Source organism: Rhinolophus hipposideros, assembly GCF_964194185.1.
Source record: "Rhinolophus hipposideros genome assembly, chromosome: 9".
Lineage (NCBI taxonomy): Eukaryota > Metazoa > Chordata > Mammalia > Chiroptera > Rhinolophidae > Rhinolophus > Rhinolophus hipposideros.
Genome location: NC_138055.1, coordinates 65,287,266 through 65,312,134, shown reverse-complemented (window position 1 = coordinate 65,312,134; position 24,869 = coordinate 65,287,266). Strand labels below are relative to the sequence as shown.

At 35.0% G+C, this 24,869-nt stretch overlaps 1 protein-coding gene across 3 annotated transcripts in view; it reads right to left on the bottom strand.

Moving 5' to 3' along the window:
• Window positions 1–305: 305 nt before the first annotated feature.
• Window positions 306–24,869, bottom strand: part of RAP1B (RAP1B, member of RAS oncogene family) — a 39,707-nt gene continuing 15,143 nt past the window's right edge. For 2 of the 3 annotated variants that reach the window (XM_081060823.1, XM_081060824.1), the window contains exons 2-8: window positions 10,117–10,199; window positions 8,987–9,055; window positions 7,718–7,774; window positions 6,743–6,883; window positions 4,583–4,726; window positions 3,764–3,880; window positions 306–1,550 (exon numbers count right to left, since the gene is read on the bottom strand). In XM_081060823.1, coding sequence (XP_080916949.1) covers window positions 3,794–3,880; window positions 4,583–4,726; window positions 6,743–6,883; window positions 7,718–7,774; window positions 8,987–9,055; window positions 10,117–10,173 — 555 coding nt within the window. In that variant the 5' untranslated portion in view covers window positions 10,174–10,199 and the 3' untranslated portion in view covers window positions 306–1,550; window positions 3,764–3,793. Of the gene's footprint in view, window positions 1,551–3,763; window positions 3,881–4,582; window positions 4,727–6,742; window positions 6,884–7,717; window positions 7,775–8,986; window positions 9,056–10,116; window positions 10,200–13,080; window positions 13,190–24,869 lie in introns of those variants that run through there. The other variant, XM_081060825.1, reaches the window with a different exon arrangement.

The following is a 24,869-nucleotide window of genomic DNA, read 5'->3' as shown; positions in this document are numbered from 1 at the left end:
CAAACAGTTATTGAACATTACCCAGAAGGCTTATGTTCATAAGTAATATTGCTTGATTTACAAAATTCTTTCCCAAGGAAAATTCAAAAGGTGGTTATGTGGATATTCAAACAATGCTAGGAAAAAAATCTGACATTTTCCACTCGTCATTTCTGTACTTAATGAATGAGTCTGGCTTGCCCAAATATCAAATTATGAGACCACACTACGTAAAATGCACCTATTACATTTAAAAAGAAGTTAAGCCTATATTTATTTACTAGCACTGTTAAACATTACACAAAACACATTCAAGTGGCAAGTAATTATAATACAAGCCCTTGCATGGCAATCCAAATTTATTGAACTACTGATGCTAAGTTATACAAAATTGCACCACTTTAATTAAGGCTTTTAGTTTACATTTGGCCACCTCAAAGTCGTTGTAACATTAGGTTGGTCAATTTAAATACTGTGGCTCCCTGTTGGATAGACACACAATCTTTACACCCAAACGTTAATGCATACAAAGCAACAAGGCATTGTTAAATAAAACAGCAAGAGTTACTGCAACTTAGGCCTTGTGACCAATTACACATGATTAAAATTACTTCCCACATTCACATCCACAGTACTCGTCCACCATTTAACGTCTCAACCAAAACGTTACACATGTGAAACAATCACTAACAGGCAAAAATACTAAACCTGTATATTTGGTATTGCAAATACACTTATGCATGAGCAAGCAAGGGATCACAGTGAGAATCTACAGCTGCAGAAGCCTGAAAATGATTTACAAAAATTGTTAAATCATTAAAAAATTGTTTGAAAATATACACTTCTTGTTGTAGACCCCCACTGTACACACAACTATAAACATTGTTCCCTATGTAAACAAAAAAGGAAACATATAATAAGAGATTTGAAAAGTCTGGACATTTCCTTCCCAACAGATATTAAAGGCAACGTCTTTAATCTAAGACATTATACTGAAAGGACTATCATATTTTAAAGACAAGATCACTGTCTCCACAGGTTTTTAAAAATTAAAAAAATTATATAGCTGTGTTAATCAAAGCGCTTATTTGTACAACAGAATGATAATGACCTTGAATTTCTTAAAAAAAAATTACAATAAGCTACAAGTATCAAAGAAGCAAAGTTATCTGGAGTAGTCTATATAGGAGCTCTTTGGACTTTCTTTTATTATGCTAAAATAGTGGTGCTTTTAGGATTTACATTATTGTACTCTCCAATACAAAGTATGGGGCGTGTTAAAGTATACAGTACACCATTTTTATACATGTACAACATTGGTGGATGAAAAATGTCTCTTAGCAGTAATACTGGATTGTAGCCTCTGGTTTTACCAGCTGCATACTCTAGGACTATTATATAAGTAAAAATCTCTCTTGTGATACTGGAAAGTGATTAGAATGTGCAAACTGATGTAGTAGCTTTCATCCGCCTCTCAAAGGGTACCACCACAGAAAGTCCATTTAAGATGTTGGTAGGTTTAACAAAGTTGGAATGCTGGCACTGTTGAATTGGGCAACAGTTCTTCAGACCTGTCAAAAGGAAAAAAATTGAAAAGATGGGTTAAAAATAACACACTAAACATCCAAAGGAACACATTACAACAGTGTTAAAGTGTTAGAAATGAATATAATATAGGCTCTTGTCCTCATCATTACGTTAATGACAATGTACCATAACTCATAGCATAACAAAGCTCGGGTAGATGTTTTCATCTTTTTGGAATAACTTCATCTATTCTGTTGCCTCCAGAAACTCAGTCAAACGAAAAGTTTTAGATACAAAAAGGGAATGCACCTTAGTGCAAATTTTTGTGTATTACCTTCCAAAGATTAAAAGTGTGTGTGGGGGAACCCCACATTAAAATTTTAGGTCGGGTCCATTTTATTAGAATTAGGATTAAAAGACAGATAGCAATATTAACAAAATGGGTAATCCTATGAGTGTTTACAATCCTAGAATTACATCGTAAGAATAGAACATATATCTCACCAGGATTTCTAGTATCAGAAAATTAAGACCTTTCTTCCTCACTCTTCCTCTAAGAGTGGCTAAAAAGCTAGTTCAGAGTAGACAGAATATAGTTCATGATGACAGTTATATATTTTCTAATTCATATTTAAACAGATGCTATCCACTCTTGGATGTCAGAAAAAGCTGGTATTATACTAAAATCATACGTAATTAAACTTAAAAAAATTGTGGGTGATGTAAATAAGAGAAGTAAAATCAGAATTCATTGACAAATATTTATTTACTTTGGATGATTTTCTGCAAAAATGCCTGGGTTAAAAAATGTTTCCTTTATTATTATTTTTCTGGGGATCAGACTTGTTCCAAATTCCACAAACGTTGTTAAATATGTGGCTGCTCAAATAATTTTCATAAATGCCTTGAACTGTAAGCGCTCATTTAAAGTCTGATAGAGTTTAAGTTTCCTAAGTCCTAGCAAATTGAATGTAGCAAACTGTAAAAGACAGATGGGAATGTGTGAGCTCAGGCACATGTGTGCCAAGAATGGGCATGTGGTCAGGAATGAAAGAATATCAAAAATGAGAAGATATATCTATCTCTAAACAGAAAGTAGGGTCAAAAACTCCACAAAAGATACAGAATCAGAGTACTATGATAGTATAGGGCCATTTAACACAGGAAAAAGCTGAACCATAAATATTAAAGTGCCCAAGGATTTAAAAAAATTATTTGTGATAAACACTATAAAAAAGTGCCCAAGGATAGACGTACAGTATAATATGGTTTAATGACAACTGAGTAGGAAACCTTTATCATTGGCAAACAGCAGTAGCTAACAATTGAGGGTTTACCATGTGCCAGGCACTGATCTAATTGCTTACCAAGTATTGACTCATTTAATATGACTGTTTTCAAAAAACTATATAAAATGTTACATGCTCAGTTTCTTTTGCTGTCTCATCTCTGGGTTGTATTTGTAGTTCTCTCTGCCCGGGAACTCTTCATCCCCTACACAACTGGTAGGTAACCTTTAGATAACCTTAGGTGTCTCCCACTCTGGCAGACTTTGCCTGAATCTACAGTTCTCATCTGACTGGTGTGGCGCCCCAGTTATGTGCTCCTATATACTCAGTATTTAGTGACCAAGCATGGACTGGGCAGCCAGTCCACGGCTCAAATTCTGAGCTACGTGCTCAGATCATTGGATTAAAATTCTCGCTTTGCTATTTACTAACAGCAGGGCTCAAACAAGTAACCATCTTTTTGTACCCCAGTTCACTCAGTGTAACATGGGAATCATAACAGTTCCTGCTTCACAGGATTGTTGCAAGAACTCAATTTATAGACAGTACTTAAGAGTGCCTGGCATATAATAAATATGGATTTATATTCTCTCATAGCATTTATCATATTTTACGTTTTATTCCAACCCTTAATTAGCTTAAGGCAAAGAGAGGTTGATTTTGTTCATCACTGTATTGTCAATACAGACTAGTGTCCCATTGAAGTATAAGTATATATTGGATTAACTTATCTAGAACATTCACTCATGTGGAATACCTTACTTCTGATATTTAAATGTAATAATTATTTTAATTACTAGGATATAATACTAACTCATAGATATCTTAAATAGGAAGTAACTGTTTCTTTTTTAGAACAAAAAATTCTGTATTTGCTTTCTTGACAAGAGTGCCCTAAATTAAGCTGAGGCTAAAAGTTAGAGGAAAGAAGGAAGAAAAAAAAAAGAGGAAAATATAAATGAACATACCTGGCTCAGAGCTACAATGCATTTAGTATATTAAAGCAGCTGACAGGATGACTTTTTACGGGCCTTCCCAGGCACTGGAGTTTTTCTGTTAATTTGCCGCACTAGATCATAAAAGATCTGCAAACATATTAATTATTTTTAATTTACAGGAGAAAAAAACCCAATAAACAAAAAATGAAACAGTAAAATGAAAAAAACTGAACTTTCCATGGATATAAATGAACCCAGAAAGCAAATACTCTCTTCAGTTAAGAAATGAGAGTAAAACCAGGTATTCTTTGGCAACTGCCAAGTTCTTTTCTGTTTGTTTATTTTTTGGGAGGGTAAAAATTTTTCTCCTTAAAATAAGTACCAAGCTGAAGGAGCTGCAGAGATCTTAATCTTAGTTCAGTTAGAACATTTACCATCATCCAAAGAAAACAATCCTTTACTCTTCTTCAACTCTTTCTATGTACCTTTCCAACATGACTTTAAGCCCCTTCAAGGCAAGAATTATGCATGCCGTTTTGAATGTCTCCATCTTTTACGTAACGTCCTTCATATATCTGTAGACTTAATCTGTCTACCCCACCCCTACCATTTTCTGTTCAGCCTTCCTTCTTTTCACGGTAAATTCTACTATACCAGCATTTAATAAAGAGGCTAAAATAGCACTGTTGTTTATTAACATGTTACATTTAACATAAGATGTCTACCTAGATCAACATGATTTCTGTCCTGAGTACACGTTAACTTGGGGTTGTGTTAATACACACACATTATTTTCCATTAATTTTGAATGTTGAATTTCAAATCAAATTTAAGTGTATTTCACCATACCTCATTAACATTTATTTTTGATTTTGCAGAGGATTCTAAGAATGCACAGTTGTTCCATTGTCTTGCTAGATTTTGACCTTGTTCCTTTCCTACAACTCTTTCATCTTCCAAGTCACACTTATTACCAACCAGAATCATTGGAACCTAAAAATATATTTGTGAAAAACAAATAAGTAAATAAATACATGATATAAATTCAACGTGAAAGAATTTTGAGAGTCAACTCAAAGGATTATTTTTTATACTATGCCAGAGAAAAATACTAAATTAATAATGTGTAATAAAATTTACAGTTAAATACGAAACCCTTCACAATATTAACTTAAGAAATTTTCATGTGAAACTTTTAGAAAACAGGCTATGATATACTTATAAAAAAGTAAAAACCCCTTAAAACTATATCACAATGGACTTATAACTGATTATAGTTCGCAAAACACAAAACCTTTCAAAAAGGAAGTAGAAAAGGGTGTTGCAGTGAAGTCAATGTATTTCAAAATTTTAAACTATTTGTCTTAGAGATGTGAATCAACTTTTAAGTTTTCTGGTTTCCTGACATGCTTTTATCAAATAATAGTTCTCAATTTCATAACATAAAAAGGAGAAATTTGGAAAGTCCCTAAAGTAAAATTTTCAGTTTCTCATGTAGTATATATTAAAATGCCAGAAAGTAAAATCATCTTAATTTACTAAAAATCTAGGCCACATTAATCAAGTTAGGATACATGTGTTTTTAATTTTAAAAGGACACTACAGAAAAATAACACTTATTCTACAAAACTCCTATTAATCGTTTAGAAACTGACTTTGTAAAGAATTTTTGGAAAAAAAGGCAAAATAGAAAAATCAAGAATTTTGGCTTCAGGGAAAAAAAGGTATACACACACACACACACACACACACACACACACACACACACACACACGTTTAAAGAGACTCATTGGTGTTATCAGCATCACGCTCTAACCAACTGAGCTAACCGGCCACCCTGAATTTTGGCTTTTTAGGAACAGATATCAAGTATTATATTAAGAAATGCTGAGATTGCTGTAAATATTTAGGGTCCCCCAAAGTTCTTGCTTCAAAAGTCCAGGAAATGGCAGCATTTCCCATAGGTGCCGCTGAGCTTGCACAGTATTTGCTATAATTAAACTATAGATAGTACAGTGGTTCTTAAAAGTGTGGTACCCAGACCAGCAGCATCACCACCATCTGGAAACATGTTAGAAACGCAAATTCTTCAACCCCCTCCAAGACCTACTGAATTAGAAACTCCAGGAGCAGCTCCTGGCTATCTGTGTTAACCAGCTTTACTAGTGATTTTGGTGCAAGATTAATTTGCAGGACCACTGCTATATCTAGTGTGTGATGAGTAATCCTTTTGAAGTTTCCTATAAGGATTAAACTCCATTATGGTGCACTCTGAAGGGGCATGAACATTAACATTAGTCTAATATATGTGTTGGTTTCCTTTAAAAATTATTACCATGCTCCCTTTCTGTCATAGTTGCTTCAGATGTGTTCATATATAGTACTGATTCTTGTTAAAAAGGCTCTTAAATCTACCAGAAATGTGGCCAGAACATCATTTGCTCTTAGTAAAATTTGCTACCTACATCTCTTCTTCCTCCCTAGCAAAAGTATGATTTAAAAATAGGAAGAATATAGAATTTATTTTATATACATTAAGCAGAGAGGATGGTATTTCTTATTTTCCACATTATATACAGAGGGTGCCAAAAAATGTATACACATTTTAAGAAAGGAAAAACTATTAAAATTGTAATACTCAATATATACCAATAACAAAAGATGAATACAAGTCACGTTTGACTCCTGCAATTACAAGAGGTGCTCAAAGTGGTTACCATCAGCGTCCAGACACTTCTGATTACGGAGAATGACTGCTTGAACAACAATGACTGAAGTGTCCACTTGTAGACTTTTTTTGAGCACCTCCAGTTTGGCACCCCCGGTATCTTTGAAATATGTATAAGTGTTAAAGATACATTTTTTGCATTTCAAAGAAAAACCTTTTGAAAAACAACCCCCTCAAAATAAACCTACTTTAAATTGGATTTAAATTCTAACTTATAAATTGGCTATCACTACGATAAGGGTTTAAAAAATATGTATTTATTTATTAAGAAGTCAGCTTACATCATCAGTGTCTTTAACTCGAAGAATCTGTTCTCTCAGATCTTGTAAATCGTTAAATGTGGACTGTGCTGTAATGGAATAAACTAATGCAAAGCCTTGTCCATTTTTCATGTACAAATCCCTCATTGCTGTAAATTGTTCCTACAGTAGAAAGAAAGAATAATTAAAAAACAGTAACATTTAAAAAAAACCCCAATGATGTTGTGACAATTAATTTGACAATTTTCAAAGTCTATAATTAGAGCTCAATAAAGAATAATGTAATATTATGTAACATTTCCTAAAATTATAGTCTGTGGCAAGATGCTCTCAAGCTACTTAAAGGCAGCGTTTTTTTCTGATTGCTCTAGTTCCAGGCGGTCCACCAGCATGCTTGCCTGTATCTTTCCATTTTCCCACACTGTTCCTCCTGCACTAGACTGCGAGCCTTTGAGGGTAAGAACACAGTCCATGGCACGTATCAGGCACTCAAACATTAGGTGAATGAATGCCACATATCCAGAACAAATGTTCCCTTCACCTTCAGATACCAACAAATCTAGGTAGTGCATAAATACTTTGAATGAGGAAAAATTCCTTTAAAAATACTTCACAGAGCCACTGAGGAATAAATATGTATCATGTAAGTAAGCAAGTAAGTAAATAAACAAATAGAGTGGGTGGGCAAGCATATCCAAGTATTTTCCACATTATTTAAAATATGGTAATATATTTCCACTTGTTTTAAAAAGTCCTAGTGAGACTATGAAAATTTTCACCCAATTTATCTATTTATTTCTTCAATAACTGACCCACTGTAATTATAAAGCACACACACAAAAAACAGAATTCAAGAGAATAAGAAAAACAGCTTTAAGATTTAACGCAAGTAGTACTTTTAAATAAGCTTAACTATTATTTGTCTACATATTACTAGCATTTACAAGGTCATTACTGCACGAGTTGTGCATATATTTTGTACTTCGTTTTACATACCGTTCCTGCAGTATCCAAGATTTCCAGCATACACTGTTGTGCATCTACTTCAACTTGCTAGAGGAAAGTTAAAATAGCACTTTCATTTTTTTATGTAAACAAGACTATCTTATTAATATACACAAAAGCTACTCTGATATTTAAAACAGACATAGGTGATAGTAACTCCAATCTCAAGCAATACTTTTAACAGAAAAACTATGTATTCTGACTCAACACACAGATACCTACAAGATCCAAGCTTTATATGAATTGATCAGTACTAAATTCTGGAAAGGAAATGATTTCAAAATAGCTCAAAAACATATTAAAACCACTAATAGTTCCAATATTATCAGAAGTGATTCTATCTCAATTCTGCCATACTTTAGATATACTTTCATTTCCCTGGATAACCACAACCCCTGCACCGCACTGGAATACAATTTCTGATAGCAAGGAAGCAGAAGACAGCTATGAAATAAATTATATATCTCTGTTACTCCTTTTCATCTAACATTTCATAGGAAAAAAGTTATTTAGAATTGGATGTGGAAAAAGAGTTACATTGCTACACAGCTGGGGTGCAGAAAGGGGTTTCGTTGTTTGGTAGACTGGACAGAGAGGGAGGAGTGGAAACAGTAGAGCAATAAGCCGCTGCATAAGGTGGGAGACAGCTCTCCCCCTACTGCATTAACAAGGTCTGCACATTAAGTTTTATTGTCACATGTTGTGTTACTGGACAGAGAAATAAACCTTTCTATTATGAGCAGTGGCACTTTCTCAAGGAGTTACTATAGTAGGAAGGTTAGGGAGACTTTGTATATACATCTTTAGGTTAAAAAGAAGGAATGTGAGAGTGCTTACTTAGTCTTTGGGATGGGGGTGTGAAGAATATGGAGCTATCACTTGAAATAGATAACCTAGCTCTAAAGCTTGTGCGTCAAAATACAATGTTGGGGTCAGGATAAATTAAAATTCTCGGGGAGGGGTAAGAGATAGAGATAGAGATAGAGATACAGAGAGAGAGAGAGAGAGAGAGGAAGGGAGGCAGGGAGGGAGAGAGAGAGAGAGGGAGAGAGAGAGAGAACCCTCGTGTGCAAGCGTTTTAAGATTTTCATAGACTGGTAAACATTCAATGCCAGGAAATAAGTGTGAACTTTCCCCACTACTTTTATAAATTAACTCTGCTTCTTCATCCTACTTTGTAAACAACATTCAGTAATTATAAAGCTAAATACAATAATTTATAGTAAAGACAGAAGCAAAAGGCTTTTTAAAATACCATACCTTTCTATAAGAATCTTCTATCGTAGGATCATATTTTTCAACAAAAATTCCTTGAACAAACTGTACAGTCTGAAAAAAACAAACAATACAACATACCATTACAGTTCTAAAGAAGAGAACAAATCAAAATCTGGACATTTGAAAACACTGATTTCACATAGGTAGTTATGCCACTGATGAAAAAAATACAACCACCACTACATTTGAATGTATGCATTTGGTGAGATTATCTTAGAAGGCTTTTTTAAAAATTAGTAATCACTATGTTTTTTATTAGGTAATTCTAAATTTAGAAATACATATTAAAAAAACAACCTTTAAATGTCTCCAGTTTCAGTCTCAAGGGCTTAAATTTGAATTTTAACCAGAAAGTGGCTAATTGCTTTGTGTACACCCATATGTGCACACCCCAAACACCTCCCCATCACTCTGGACATAATTACAAATGAAAAAGCAGCACACGCTGTTGTATGCACTTCTAACTTTGATCCAAGCATGTCAAGTTCTGTGCTAGGTAGTCCCTCTAAGTGGCCAAGTGAGATGGTTGATCTATCTTATTGTGGAACTTTGCTAAACTCTGACTATTCATCAAGGTAATTTTCCTCAGTTTTGTCCCTTTCTCACCTACCACCATCAAGTTGTGTCTTTTTTCTTGTTATACTATTACTACAAAAAACACAAAAAACACGGCTACTAAAATAGTGTAGAAACTGGATAGTCAAAGGTAATATTTGAGGTTTTTTTTATAGGCTTTATTTAATGTTTTCCAACATAAAACAAATATATGTATATTATTTTTCTCAATGACAAAAGACCAAAATTCATTCCTATCTGGCTCTGAAATGCAGACAGAGATGTATTTATATGCACTCACCCTCTGTGCTTAGCTCAAACTGTACTCTGGCATGCCTAATGTTGGTCTGAAACCACTGTTCCAGAGAGAATACGTATGATCTACCCAGATACAACTAAAAATTGACTAAAAGTACAAGAAAAATATAGTGCTTCTGAAATCACTAAAGGATTTCACCTTAACAAATTAATGAAAACAAATAATCAAAACCTGAAACTCAACAGAAAAAGAACATATCTTGCAGTGAATAGCTTAGGTACAGTGAGAAATGACTTACCAGAGCAGATTTTCCAACGCCTCCTGAGCCAAGAACGACTAGCTTATACTCACGCATGGTGCAAACTTGTCAAACGCTAGTACCTTATTAAAGAAAAAAAAATTATTAGGTAATATCTTTGTATTCATGTGCCTCTTACATAAATTAGACATCCAAGCAAGCAGATTTCTTTAAAATGATTACTATACCATACTACATGAAGCATTCCAAAAACAAGAACGCTACCGGTAGGGCTCTTTATAACACATCAGAGGTAGAAAGAAACTTGAGAATTGACTTCCAGTCTCATTCTAAATTCAATTAGAATAAAATATTTACTCTATTAAGAAAAAAAGGGGGGAGGCTGAAGAACAGCACGAAGGGATATTCTATTGGTTACAAGATGGCAGTGACAGACACGTCCCCCCACCCCCTTTTCCTGAATCAACTGTAACCTTGAGTCATTAGCAGTTGAGTGCCTACTAAGTACAGGATATACCCAATGGGAAACAAAAAATAAATCCTGCCTTCATTGAGCTACTATTCTAGAAAGATGAACAGGATGGAGCAGGGGTCTGTAAACAAATCCAGCCCACTACCTGTTTTGTATATAGTAGTTTTATTGAAATATACCCAGGCCCATTCATTTGTGAATTGTCTGTGGTTGCTCCCTTGCAGTAATGGCAGAGTTAAGAAGATGCAGTAGGGGCTATCTGGTCTGCAAAGCCTAAAATATTTACTCTGGCATTTACAGAAAAAAATTGCTGACCCCTGAGATACATGAATGGTAAATGAATTAGCAGACAATGCCAGACAAATATCTATTACTGAAGTGGGGGAGGTACAAAGAGTCTGAAAATGGTCAGGAATCAGAGGCAGAAGTGAAGAATACGAACGCCCAGGCTGAAAACGTCTGGGTGCTTACCATGAAGAAACACTGGAAATCAACACAAAATAACACCAAAAAGAAGCAACCCATACCAAGGCTTATCATGATAAAATTTCAGTATACCAAGAATAAAGAAGCTCCTAAAAGTTTCCAAAGTGGGGGATAACACGAGACTACAAAGCTCCCACGCTCCTAGAAAAAAGTAACTGGTCAGCGCTATAATACAATAGTAGCCACCAGAACAGGTTTTAAACCTTTTTAATCAAGAAATGACAGTTCTTTAGTCATATTAACAAGTAACTACAAGAACTGGCTTAAACACATTTAATCAACCTATAACCATTTGTTTCTGTGAATATGCTTCTGCAAACTGCCAATTATCCATAGCCCCTTATTTCTGAAAGTCAGTCAATCAAAAATGGACTCACTTTGGTATGTATCTGTCTGTGTTCAATCTTTCTGTATGTTCTAACATTCCAGCCTATACTCTTAGAAAAGATATCCTGTGTTTCACCTATATCTCTATGCCATTCCTTTATTTCTCCTTAGGATGCCATGTCTATTGCCGTGGCCTTCCTCCATTCAAAACTGTCTCCTTCACTCCTGGCTTTAAATACATGGTCTATCATCTATATTTTTTCTGTTTCTGAATGGGGACTCCTCCAAAAAACCCCACAGAAAGTTAGCTGCTAACCTTCCCATTTACTAGCTCCTATATTTTATTTCTAAACTTGAACTCATCATTTCCAGACTCTTCTCTGGTTCTTGAACATAGTCTCCTTAACTTTTGTGAGCTGCATGGTTCTTATCAGATTATAATTTTAAAAAATAAAAGTTGAACCAACTATATATAAGCTTTAAGAATACTCCACACTATATATAGAATGAATACAAATTTGGGACAAATGAAGAAATTACTTTGTAAAATTTAACTGAAGTCAGGCTTATTTAACGTAAAAAAATCATTTAAATATAGTATTATAATAGTGCCATGTAGACATTACACAACCACATAGATCTATAATGATCTATTTGAGAAACATTAAAAAAAAACTTAGGGTTCCAATGAAAGATGCCTCCAAATTTGTGTTTCTGAATCCAACTAGAGGGAATGTGCTCACTTTGGAGACAAGAATTGCCTAAACATCCCAAAGAACAAACCAACTACTTTAACACACAGAAGACTCATCTTCCTGCATTCTTTTATCCTTTGTGTAGCTGGGCTGTGTTGTCACTTTTTGATGACTTCTTTGCTATTTTTATCTACAACTTAAAAAACTCACCTCAATGCCAAGTAATCAACAATTGTCTCGCTTGAGTACCACTGCTTCTACAGTTGATATTAACTCACTCCTGTTTTTGAAAATTCGTCAGTCTTTGAACTCTAATTCCCTGAACCCTTGTAAGACGAGCAAGCAGACTGCTCTGCTCAGAGGAGGCAGGGTCTGACTAGGACAGCTTTTTCTTAAGTAATCAATAAATTCAGCGTTGTGTTTGTTTCAGATATTGAATGGTGTCTCTCACTCTCTAACAACTGACCTAAGACCTTCTTTGGGTATCATTCCAAATGATGCCCTTTGGCAAACAAGTGTACTGAATGGACTGCTTGTGACCAACTTCTGCTTGTTCTTTGAATTTGCTATCTGATGAGTCACTCTCAACAATGAGAGCTCGAAATGGTTCTTTGAGCTTACACTGTTAAATTTATTTTGTTATTTTAGGATTGCACCAAATAGGTCTTTGTATAATGTAAGTCAATTAGGCCTTTTGCTTCTGGCCTGGAGGTGTATTATTTGGTAAATATTTTTACCATTAGTTTAATTCTTCAGCGAGTTGCTTTGCTTTTTGTTCATCTATTTGAGCTAAATATGAGACATACTAATATGTCTCATGTGTTTTGTTTTCTCCTGGACTGTCTTGTTTCCATTCATTGACTAAGTGACTGCTACATTTGGAATAGATGGAGGCATAGGCCTCATAAGCCTCCAGGCCAATTCAAACTAGCCCCAAGTACTAAAGGTTGAAGATGAGTAAAACCAGTGGCCAACTCAGGAAAAGGTGAGTGAGTGGTCAAAACTTTACCCTGGGTCACTTACCTTCATGAAGGTCACAAACCTTCACGATGGCTTATTACAAGATCAATAACAGGGCTTGTTGGTTATGGGGCCCCTTCCTAACCTCTGCTTGGTCAGGGAACCTGAGAATCTGGTTGAAAAGACACACTTGTTAAAAATAAAAATTTCTTATGTTCCTCTTCCCAGGTAATTACACAACACCATTTTTCTTGACTCTAGTGATCTCTTGCTTCTTTGTCAAAGCCAAAACTTTCTCTAGGAAGTACTTCTGTTCTTGATTCTTACTGTAATCGTTTTCCTTTTTTTAATTTATTGGGGTGACAATTGTTAGTGAAATTACATAGATTTCAGGTGTACAATTCTGTATTACACCATCTATAAATCCCATTGTGTATTCACCACCCAGTCAGTTCTCCTTCCATCACCATATATTTGATTCTTACTGTAATCTTGATTCTTCTGTAATCTTGATTTTTACACTTAAAATGGTAAATGACAAAAATTGTGACTTTGACAACTGTGACTTAACAACTAGACTTATGGCCAACTTTCAAAATGTCAAAATTACTATCTTAAGAGGAACTATAACTATAAAAAAATTATGACACCAAAATAACATTCAATAATCAACTTCTTTAATTGGTACTCTGGGGCCTCAAAATCAACTAAAATACTTTCTCTTTACTTCTCCCCAGCTCAAACTTTGGAAATCCACCCTCCTCAAACCATTCTATCTCTACTTATACTACCCACAAAACCCTTCCATTTCTTCTGCTGTTTCACCTTACCTCTGAAATGAACTATCTTCCTTGAGGGTGTCTCAGCAAAGGAACAAATATACTAAACAATAAACAGCCCCATTAACTGCTAAAGTAGAAGGCAGAGATATAAAAACTGAATTTAAACACTGGTTTAGAATTTAGCTGAAGTTATGTGTAAGGATTTTTCTAAACCTGAAGAAGACTGAAGATTGAAAGAAATTTGTTGCAGAATTCCATTAATTACTAATTACTTAATTTCCTCATAAAGGAAAATGGTTAAAAGTAGAGTAAGAAAGACCAGATTCAAATTCCTTAAAAAATTAACCTTGAGAGAATAAGAATCTCTTTAGGAAATCCACTATTTCAGAAGTCTTTCTTAGGGGTAGATTGGTAACGATTTAAAGTTGTGAACAAAATAAAAATGACTTAGAACTGACTCTGGGTGGTGAACACACAATGTGAGATATAGATGACATATTACAGAATTGAACACCTGAAATCTATGTAACTTTACTAACCATTGTCACCCCAATAAACTTTAATTAAAAAAAAAGACTTGATAGGAAACAAAATAGAAAATGACTTTAGGAAACTTAAAAAAATGTTCTGTGGTAGACTGCATGGCTGAGGTAAAGGGAGACACATCCCTTCTTTCTGTAAAGCGGCTCAGACTTGCATAGGAAACTTAAAATGGAAAATTGGTAACTTAGAAAATATATTGTGGCTGAGCATTTTCAGAGACTCTCACAAAGGAAACAAGCTAGAAAGAAAAACGAATGTGAGAGGTCTGTTTCCTAAGAAATGGGAACCTATGGATGAGTACACCTGTACATACGGCAAGGAGAAGAGCCACAGGAAGAGCCAATGTCCCATGTTTACTAAGTAAAGGAAGGACAAAGATCCCACATCTGTCCCATCCTGCTGCTCCAAGGGAAACATGAGCACCCTACACGTCCTTGCGCTTTCTACACCGGGGGTGGCAGGGGAGTCACCATATGGAGTCACGAGGGAATATTTGGGGTAATGGAAGTGTTTGTTCTGAAACTGCTGGTAGTGATGACTGCACAACAGTATAAAGTTACTAAAATCCAAAAACAGAAACACTGACACAACTGACTGAATGAACATAGAAATTACTATTTAAAAATACTCACTATAAAAAGTAAACAATTATGGGAATTGCCTTTCTTAATGAGATGGTTGGGACTCTTTTTCCCAGTTGCTTCATTTATCTATAAATATTACTTGTTGCTAGAAAGAGTCAGGTTCACTCATATATTGCTTCTATCAGTAATTTGTTCCTTCTACTTATTATTGATAAAAAATATATCCATTGCATGGATGGATGACATTTTCTTTATCCATTCACCAGCTGGTGGACAGCTAGATTATTTCCAGTTCATGGATATTATAAATAATGCTTATCAATTTGTTTTAATATTAGTAACTCAACCAACAATTTTTACCACAGAGTCCTATGGTTGGAAGAAACCAAAAACAGTTCAAATTTTGAAGTAAAGAAAAATGACAGAAGTCAGCAACAGACTTTCAAATCTAAAAACAGTGACAACACACATCTAACTTATCAATAAGCTTTCTAATAAGGAAACACCGATAAGAAGGGAATACAACTAAGCATAGCCATTATCTTTAATTTTTTACCAATATTTTCTTATGTAGACCACCTAATCACAGTATTTTAATTTAAATTCTGATAAATACCAATGCTAATGGTATTTTTTCCTTAAAAACATCTAATACTTATTTTTCAAATCTGTGCTTTCTACTACACCAACTTAGAAAAATTGTTTACAGTTCTAAGATGGGGATTAAGAAACGTATTGCATTGTGAATGCCAATGGTGATGGCCATTAGTTCTGTTTTTAGGAGGACTGTGTGGCTACATCCAGTTTTAGCAAAAAGACCACTCTGATCACTAAGTAACACCTGTCGCTGGCTTGTGGCGGGGAGAAAGTTGTGGCACTTGTGTATCTGTGAGCTGTGGACAGGACCTTCCTGTACAAGTGTTCTTAACTTGAAGTCTATGAATGAGCACTTGGGAATCTGTGAATTCCTAAAATTTCATGCATAATTTTAAGATGGGGTGAGTTATATCAGAATCTCAATGGGATTTGTGATAACTACTGTTTGAGACATCGAGAATACTTTTTCTCTTTCACAGATCTCCAAAGAGAAATAATTTCGACAGCTTAGCATAGGTAGTGGTTCACGGCACCTAAATTTCAGATTCTGATTTTGTATAACCTTAGGCAAGTCATGAAAACTTTCAGAGCTTCACTTTCCTTACAGGGAAAATGGAGACAGTAACACCTGCTTGATAAGGTTGTGAGGCAGATACGTTAAGCATGTAAATTACAAAAAACCAGGGATTTTTTTGTTTATTCATTGCTATATCCACAGAACCTGAAACCGTCCCTCGTATATAGTATGTGCTCAATAAAACAAGGAATCATATGTAGTAATTTTCCTTAAGAGTCTTGGTACCTTGCACATACTAACAATCAATGAGATAGCTTTCAAAATAATAAAAATAAAATAATAGTAACAATAATAATAGCAGCAATGATCTGAGCTACTGCTCAATACAATGTAATAGAACTGCTGTTTCCTCAGTTGAGAATCACTGCTTTACCCTTTTACCTACTAGCTCAATACAAGAATGTAGGTGGGGAATGCTGTCCAGCTTTAGTCTGATTCAGAAAGTTTTTTATAGGTATGTCAAAAGATACAATGTATAGGCTAAAACTGTTTTCCAACCATATATGGGTATCTATCCTTGTTTTAGCTCTCACTACAACCTGTTTGGAAGACTTTATGCTAAAACCAACTGAATTATAATTCTTTAGCTGCAGACTCTAAGGCTTACTCACTATCATGTTCCACTGAACACATTTTAACATCACTGAAACTGAAATGTTCTCTTATAGTAACCTCTCATGTCAATCCAAAAAGCAAAAAGCTAAGTACATGTTAGCATTTTGAATCATTTTAAAATGTAGTTCAGGGAGAAAGACTGGGACATAACCCTCTTGTAAGTCTTTAAAAAAATAATTACTACATAAAAATCTTACAATACTGGTGTTTTTCTCTTACCCTTAATATTAATTATACAACTCAATGAACTTTATTGTGCCAAGTTATACAGGCTGTAATTTTGACAGTCTATGGAAAATCTCAATATTACTACTTTAGGAATAGTGAGAAAATCTTGAAGAAAAAAAACCATATATATAAAGTTTAGCCAGTCACTCAACTCAGAATAACAGTTATAAAATATTAATGCTGACAGAAAAAAGTATTTATTAGATAAATAATATAGTACAGAACGTTTAAAGAAAATAGGCAAACTTAGAAGAACTAATTAAAATTCCTTTAATACTATTTTTAACCTTAATAACTAGTATGCTTCTCAAAAAGAGCTAAGATACTTAACTATTGAAAATCACAAAATTAAACATTACTTTAAGTGCTTTATAGAAAAAATAAACAACGTAAATTTTACATTTTAAACATTCCTTACATCAAAGCAGTAGTTGTCTTTACATTAATTAGCATGCCTAAAAAGTCTATTTAGAAACAAAAAATGGGTGGCAAAAGATTTAAGTTCTAAGTACTTTAACAGGCATGCTACAAGTAAACAACTGTGTATTCTGAGAAGTCTGCTGGTTTGTTGTATCTTACTACCATCAGTAGAAAAGAAGGATTAAAGCCCCCCCACAAATGATACAAAGTAATAGTACCTGATATTAGAAATTATTAACAGAGTTCTGACTATTAGATATTATTGCTATGAGCTGCTATTTAAAGACATGGGAAGAACAATTAAAACTATTTTATAATCAACTAAAAAACTGACACTCAAAGAAATTTTAACGACCTTCAGAGCGGCCAGTTAGCTCAGCTGGTTAGAGTGCGGTGCTTTTAACAAACAACAAGATTTCTGGTTCGATCCCCACATGGGCCACTGTGGGCTGCACCCTCCACAACTAGACTGAAACTAGTGCTTGACTTGGAGCTGATGGGTCCTGGAAAAACACACTCAAAATAAATAAAAGTTAAAAAAAAAAAAAAAACAACCCATTAACAACCTTCAAGAAGTTCAGGCAACACTATCAGAAAGTGTTAAATGAAGATTTGTTAGCAATGGGGGATATCTTGATTAAATATTTTGCCCCAAATTATGGTGCTATTGGTCAACTGTAAAACATCCTAGTTTGAATGTCCAGTCCAGGTGATGGGATTTTGTTGGTTTATATACACTCTCTTTCATGGTATTCCTTGTAAACAATGGCATTTATTTGTAAAAACCTGATGCATTTTGGAAGTCATCTGCTAATTAACAATAGTATGTCTATATTTTAATTTGCAAATACAGCATTACTTGAACCAAGCTTTAATCTATGAACTCACCAATTATACTAACTTATTAATTAATGAGGGACTCCCAGACCCCCATTTTCTTCGGGTGATTAAATAGGCAAGAACAAAGCACATATGCAAAATAAATTTAGGAGTGTTATCAATAGTGCCACTTCTCACTTATACTCCATCAGCAAGAAAGTGCAACTTCTACAACAAGCAGGCACCTACACAATTATAAATATGAAGCATGATTCACATTGCTTCTCCAACAATCTAAGATTAGAGGTGAAGAAAACCAATTAAATTTGTAAAGAACTATCAAAACACTGAAAATTCCACTATTGTTAAAAACTAGAAGCATTTTCGAGACTGATTTTTCAAACGCATAAATATTTCTGCTACATATCTTTGAATTAAATTTTTGGGGGTAATTTTAGGTATTATATGTCATTTACATTTAAAGATTCTAATTTTAGTTACTTATATAGATCCCCTAAAAACTGTGTGACTACAACCAACTCTCAATCAATCAAAATAACTGATAGCTCTTATTTTTTTTTTAAAGATTTTATCGGGGAAGGGGAACAGGACTTTATTGGGGAACAGTGTGTACTTCCAGCCCTTTTTTCCAAGTCAAGTTGTTGTCCTTTTCAATCTTAGTTGTGGGGGGTGCTGTTCAGCTTCCAGTTGTCCTTTCAGTCTTAGTTGTGGAGGGCGCAGCTCAGCTCCAGGTCCAGTTGCTGTTCCTACTTGCAGGGGGCACAGCCCACCATCCCTTGTGGCAGTCAAACCGGCAACCTTGTGGTTGAGAGGACGCTCTCCAACCAACTGAGCCATCCGGGAGGCAGCTCAGCTCAAGGTGCCGTGTTCAATCTTAATTGCAGGGGGAGCTGCCCACCATCCCTTGCGGGACTCGAGGAGTTGAACTGGCAGCCTTGTGGTTGAGAGCCCACTGGCCCATGTGGGAATCGAACCGGCAGCCTTCGGAGTTAGGAGCATGGAGCTTTAACCGCCTGAGCCAACGGCCCGTCCCGTAGCTCTTATACTTTGCTGTATTTCTTGCAAAATTCTTGGGTACTTTCATCAATCTAATTTACAAGGTTGCTTCATTCTTTGGAGCCCTTTTTCAATGGACTGACATAAAATCTGTTTTCAACAAAAGGCTCTACCAATAGGCTTTGTTCTGCTTAGTATTTTAAAGTCATCATCTTTGGTGGTGTCATGTGACAATTAGTTTGTGGCTGAAGTTAAATTTGGAATTGAGAGAGTCATAGAGATTTGTCTAGGATTCACTGGAGAGCTCATGGCTTCACTGTCCCCTCTTCCTCTGCTAACAGGGGCCTAAATGAGATTTCTGGAGGAATCTAAATGTAGTTTGGTCTTACGAGGTACTGTTATGCAATATATATAAAATGCTGCTCAGTGATTGCTTTGCTAATTCTATACAGGAGGATATTCACCCCAAATGAAGAGATTGGTTATCTAGGAGACACATATTAGTTATGGTGATTAAGATTGGGAAAATATAAAAAGTGAAAAGGTAAATATCTATATACCTGTAGGAATGCTCTACAGCAGGAATAGTGTTAAAACCATCCATTTTTAGGTTCCAGAGACACTGACTCTGAACCTCATAATCTGATTTATTCTTTAAACTTATTAATAAATGTAACAAGTACATTATGATAAGAATCAAACCCTTGAAAAGTGATAAGGGACATTTAAAATCACAATTCCTTTCCATTGAAATATTATGTCAAAAGGTTCCCAAATAGCTGTAGTTAAACTAAACTTTCCCAAAACATTGGTAACTCAAGCAATTCTCCTATCCTTAAGTCTCCTATCCTTAAGCTACAACACCCCCACCAACCAGTTTGATATTCTTTCATCTTAAATTATAAATAAAGGGCTAAGTAAAAATACTTCACTGAAGTTAAAGTGACTACCCCATTGAACACTTTCTGGAAGAGATAATTTGATTTCTCCTTTCAGCCTCTAACTCCCAAAGTACTACTTCAGCAGCTAAAGAGAATTGCTGTGGTCTCTTCTCACTCCAAATAAAATTAACTAATTCAAATGTCAGAAGAACTTGGTAATAATCTGTTGGACACAATGACAGGATTCAAAACTTCTGAGCAAAAAATAATTTAAAAATTATTTTTGGAGGAAGAAATAAGTCTAAACACTGCCTCTCATACCCTCCTTTAAAAATAAAACTTCTAACATGGAACTACAAAATAAACAGAAAGCAGTTAAAATGAACATGGCTTACCATATTTGCTTTCTAAGTTGTCTGCCCCTCTCATAAGACAAGAGGGAAATGTTTCCTGTCCTATATTCTGCTGCGAAAAGTAGCTGTGAACTTCTACATCTAGTCAAGCATAGAATTTGTAGACTATCAAAATGTTGCATTTTCTCTATTCTGATCATATTTATAATAACTCAAGTAAGAAAAAATTCTTCCCTGGTCCTTTTCATGGATTTGTATTGCCAGTAAATACAGCTTATTCCAACAAGTACTATGACATGCAATTGAAGGTCACGATTTTCAGTTTTATTATTGGAGTTATTACTGTAGTTACCTTTCAGTTCAGTACTTGTTCACATCTCTGAAAGATTATATTAACAATCTTGCAGAGTATAACAATTTATCAGTAATCTGACAAATGCAGAACCAATTTCTTAGCCAAGTCAATATGTGCGCAAGGTCGGTCAGTGACTTAAAAAAAGGCGATTCCAACAACGCTTCAAAAGCAGGCAAGAGGAAATAATGCGGGCTCAACATCACCTTATTAGTTTCTACCAGATCCCTCCCAATAGGTTGGATTTGTGTAGAACTCTCCCCTGCTCCCAAGACTTCTTTGGACAGAACCTAAAAATTGTCCTTTTTTTCCTCTTGTCAGATGTAGCTGCAAACTCTACAGGCATACATAGTGACTCAAAGATCGGCTGTGTCTCCAAACATCATTTCCGTAACCTGGGCATGGTCCTTAACTTTATTACTTGCTATGTGTCTTAGAATCCGACACTCAGAGGCCTTATATTTTAAATTGAAAAAATAACAAAAAGATAACAACAGTTACAAGCACAAGCTTTAGATCTGATTCCCTGGGTTAGAATGCCAGTTCTAACACAATTTAGTAAGTGAATCTTGTCATGTCATTTAATCTGTGTCTCATTTCCTCATCTGAAAATGGGAATAACAGTACCTACTGCTTAAAAATTTTAAGATTCAAATGAAATGACTTATCCTATGCAAAATGTTTAACACCAGAGCATGTAATAAGCAGTCAGTAAATGTTACTTGCTATTAAAAAAAAAAATCCCACCTATCTATTTACAGTGCTTAAAATGTGAAGCACCCAAAGGACTTCAAAAGCAGACTAGACCAGACTCTACAGTACTGTACTATACGAAACTGTATAGCTGGGGGAGTCGTCACTGATTCTTCTCTCTTCTTCACCCCATTACCATGTCTGATCCATTCTGCCTTGGTGTCTCTGAAATCAATTTCATTCTCTCTACTCCATTACTTTACAAGGGTTCTCATTATTTTTCACATGAGAAAAGGGGGATACAGGAGGCAAATATGAAGGGAAAACATTAATTTATTATACACTTGAATTTCAATGACCAGATTAGACATGTTAGTTTTAGTTGTGAAGACAAAGACATAGGGCATCCCAGAAATTTGGGGGGAAAACAATTATGACAACTATATTTTAGTGGCCTTTATACCCCAGAAGATGCTTTGTTAGTTTAGAACTTTAAAATGTTTATGGTGTGTGTACTTTGTTAGTTTACAATCAAGCAGGGTCTGCAGAACAAAGTGCCAAAAGACACAGGAGAGAATTTTCTGCCTGTAAGGATACATAAGACAAGGCTTCTTGTCTAAGTGAATATTTAAACCAGACCAGCGGATATTTTAAAGGAATCAGGGAGTTCACTGAGAGATGTATTCTGGGGGAAAGGATTAGCGTGAGAGAATCCATCACAGCATGGGTGCACGGCAGTGGAGGTAGGTGAAAGGGAAGGAGACTCTCTTTGCTTAGGAGTTTGACGTGTTTTCTGTAAGAAACTAAGAGACAAAGGATTTGCAAGTTGGGAAGTGATATAAACATATCTGTTTTAGCAAGATCACAGAAATTGAGTACTAGTTTTCTGAATTCTGGGAATTTAGTAAAAGTTTACTATGGGTGAGAGATGATAACTGAAGTAGGAGAGCAGTGAAAAAAGGAATAAAGAGAAGGTATATTTGAGAAATGAATAAGTCCTAATCAAGAGAACAAGGTGGCTGACTAGGTGGGTATGGACAGAAAAGTAAGATGCAGCAACATCAACAGATTAATAGGGAACAGATAGGGAGCGTAAGAGGCACAGACTTGGTTTAGGTATCTGTTATCTTTTGAACAGGTCTCAAAGGCAGCGGGGTAAAAACTGACAATAGTATGGACATGGCAGTAGCATTTTCTAATTCTTCAAGGAATTAGAAGGAAGATGCTTACTCACTGCCTGTATTCAAAAGGCTTCAGGCACAGAATATTGATTTGTTTAGTGAGATTTAAATGCACATGTGTAATTTGTTTCACTCACTATTTCTAGCTTATTAATTTGAAATATATAATTTATTTAGATGATTACAAATCTCAATTTTAAGGTTTTATAGTTTAAGTTGTAAGGCTACCTCAAATGAACTTTGATGGGCTCTTTTCCCAGTTTATGAGACAGAAATATGAACAGAAAAAATATTGTACAAAACCAAAAACCTTTCTAGGCTTAATGAGTTTCCCAAGTGTAAAACCCTCAGTGACTAGCTTGTATTGTACAATAAACCGTAAGACATAAAGATCATTTGCCCACAGTGGACTTGCTCCTCTTCCTTTATCTGAAGCCTTTTGTAAAAAGTAAGAGTAGCATTTTACATCCCATTTCTGATTTCTCTAGGAAAAAACAGATATTACAACTATGGTGACACCAATGCCAGTATTTACATTCTTTTAAAGTCTAGTGTAAAAAAACCGAAATGTATCTACTACAAATCAATCCAAATGACTCTACTAATATAACTAAAGAAGTACAGATAGATTCCCCCTTTTCTAATGAAAAGGACACCTGTTCTTTTTCAACTTTAAATTTTCACATTTTCTTGTTTTCTCATTAACCAAATCTTATCTTTACATTTCTCTACAGGAATATAATGTTGGATACATTTGCTTTAAGGGCACATGTAAGTTTTCTATAACAATGTGGTCCATGATATAAAGCAAGTCCCAGAAGCTGGCACAAAACAACAACAATAACAACAAAAACCCATAAAAAGCTAAAATAACATCAAAAGCACTCTCTTCCATTCTTAAAACAAGAAAATAACGAAAGAATAACCACCGAAGAAAGCATCCCAGAAGAGCATATTTTAGCCAAAAGATTAATCAAATTAAGGACACTTATTCCACATAGCCCCAGGAGGTACATTAAAATCATTACAAAATGGCAGGAACCAGAAAGGCGGAGGGGGGAGGAGGAGGGGAAGAACCAGGTCTTTAATGTCCTTCTTGGTATAAAGTACCACTATTTTTAATGGCTCTTTTCCAACAATACCATCAGGCACAATGCATGTCCCAGAATAGTTCATGTCCCACTATGGTTTCACTGCTTATAAAATTTGCAAGAATTTTTAGTAACTACTTTAAGTTACATACCTGCTATTAGAGAGATCTCAAATGGAGTTCTCTGACTTACGTAACATGAACACATACAAATGCCAATTCCCGCAAAGGAATGACAAGGCCGTCCTCAACATTTCTTTGAACACAAAGTCTCTGCGAAATCTATGACCAAAGCTTAAACCACTTGAAAGGGAAACAAGGAAAATTTCAGGCTGCCTCACTTTGCTATAGCTAATAAAGCACATTTAAATAAAGCATTAATCATCTGACAGATTATGAAATTTTAATTAAAAATTTGAGCAGCACCAGCTTCTGATATGCCCACCCTGATATGTCATAAACAAATATATCCCTAAATGGATGAATTAATCAACTGCATTTTTGTATTTTAATTTGAACATTAAAGAATGTCCAAAATCAGTAGTATCAGGAAACTTAATAAAAACCCAAGTGCCCCCAACACCCGTCTCCCATAGAATCAATCACCTAATTACCAGGCATTACTTATACTTCCTTGAAACTCTGCCAACACAGTGATACGCAAAGAAGATGGCAATGTCGTTAATTGGAGTGTGGGTGGCCAACAGTCCTGGTTTTAGCACTGACAAGCCTGGGTCCCAGGAAATCCTCAGTTCTGAGCAAACCGAGATGGTTGGTCATCTTAGGTGAATATATCTTGATAGGAATTTGCTTCCTCTCATGTTTCATAATCTTAAAGATGTGGAACTGTGAAAGCTTGGAAAATGTCTTGCAAACATTTTGGGGTCCTACACAACTTATCTTTTCACAACAGAATCACACTCTTCTCTAAAATAAAACATGGAAATTAAAAACTAAACTGTGTGCAGTGCTTGGCAGAAGAGCCAAGTTTGAGTGTTTATGGTAACAGACAACATCTGTATAGCCTTTACAATGTACAATGTAGTTTGACGTGAATTTTCTTATTTGGATAAAAGTCCAAGGACATTTATCATGAAGAAACACTTGCTTAATTAGAAAA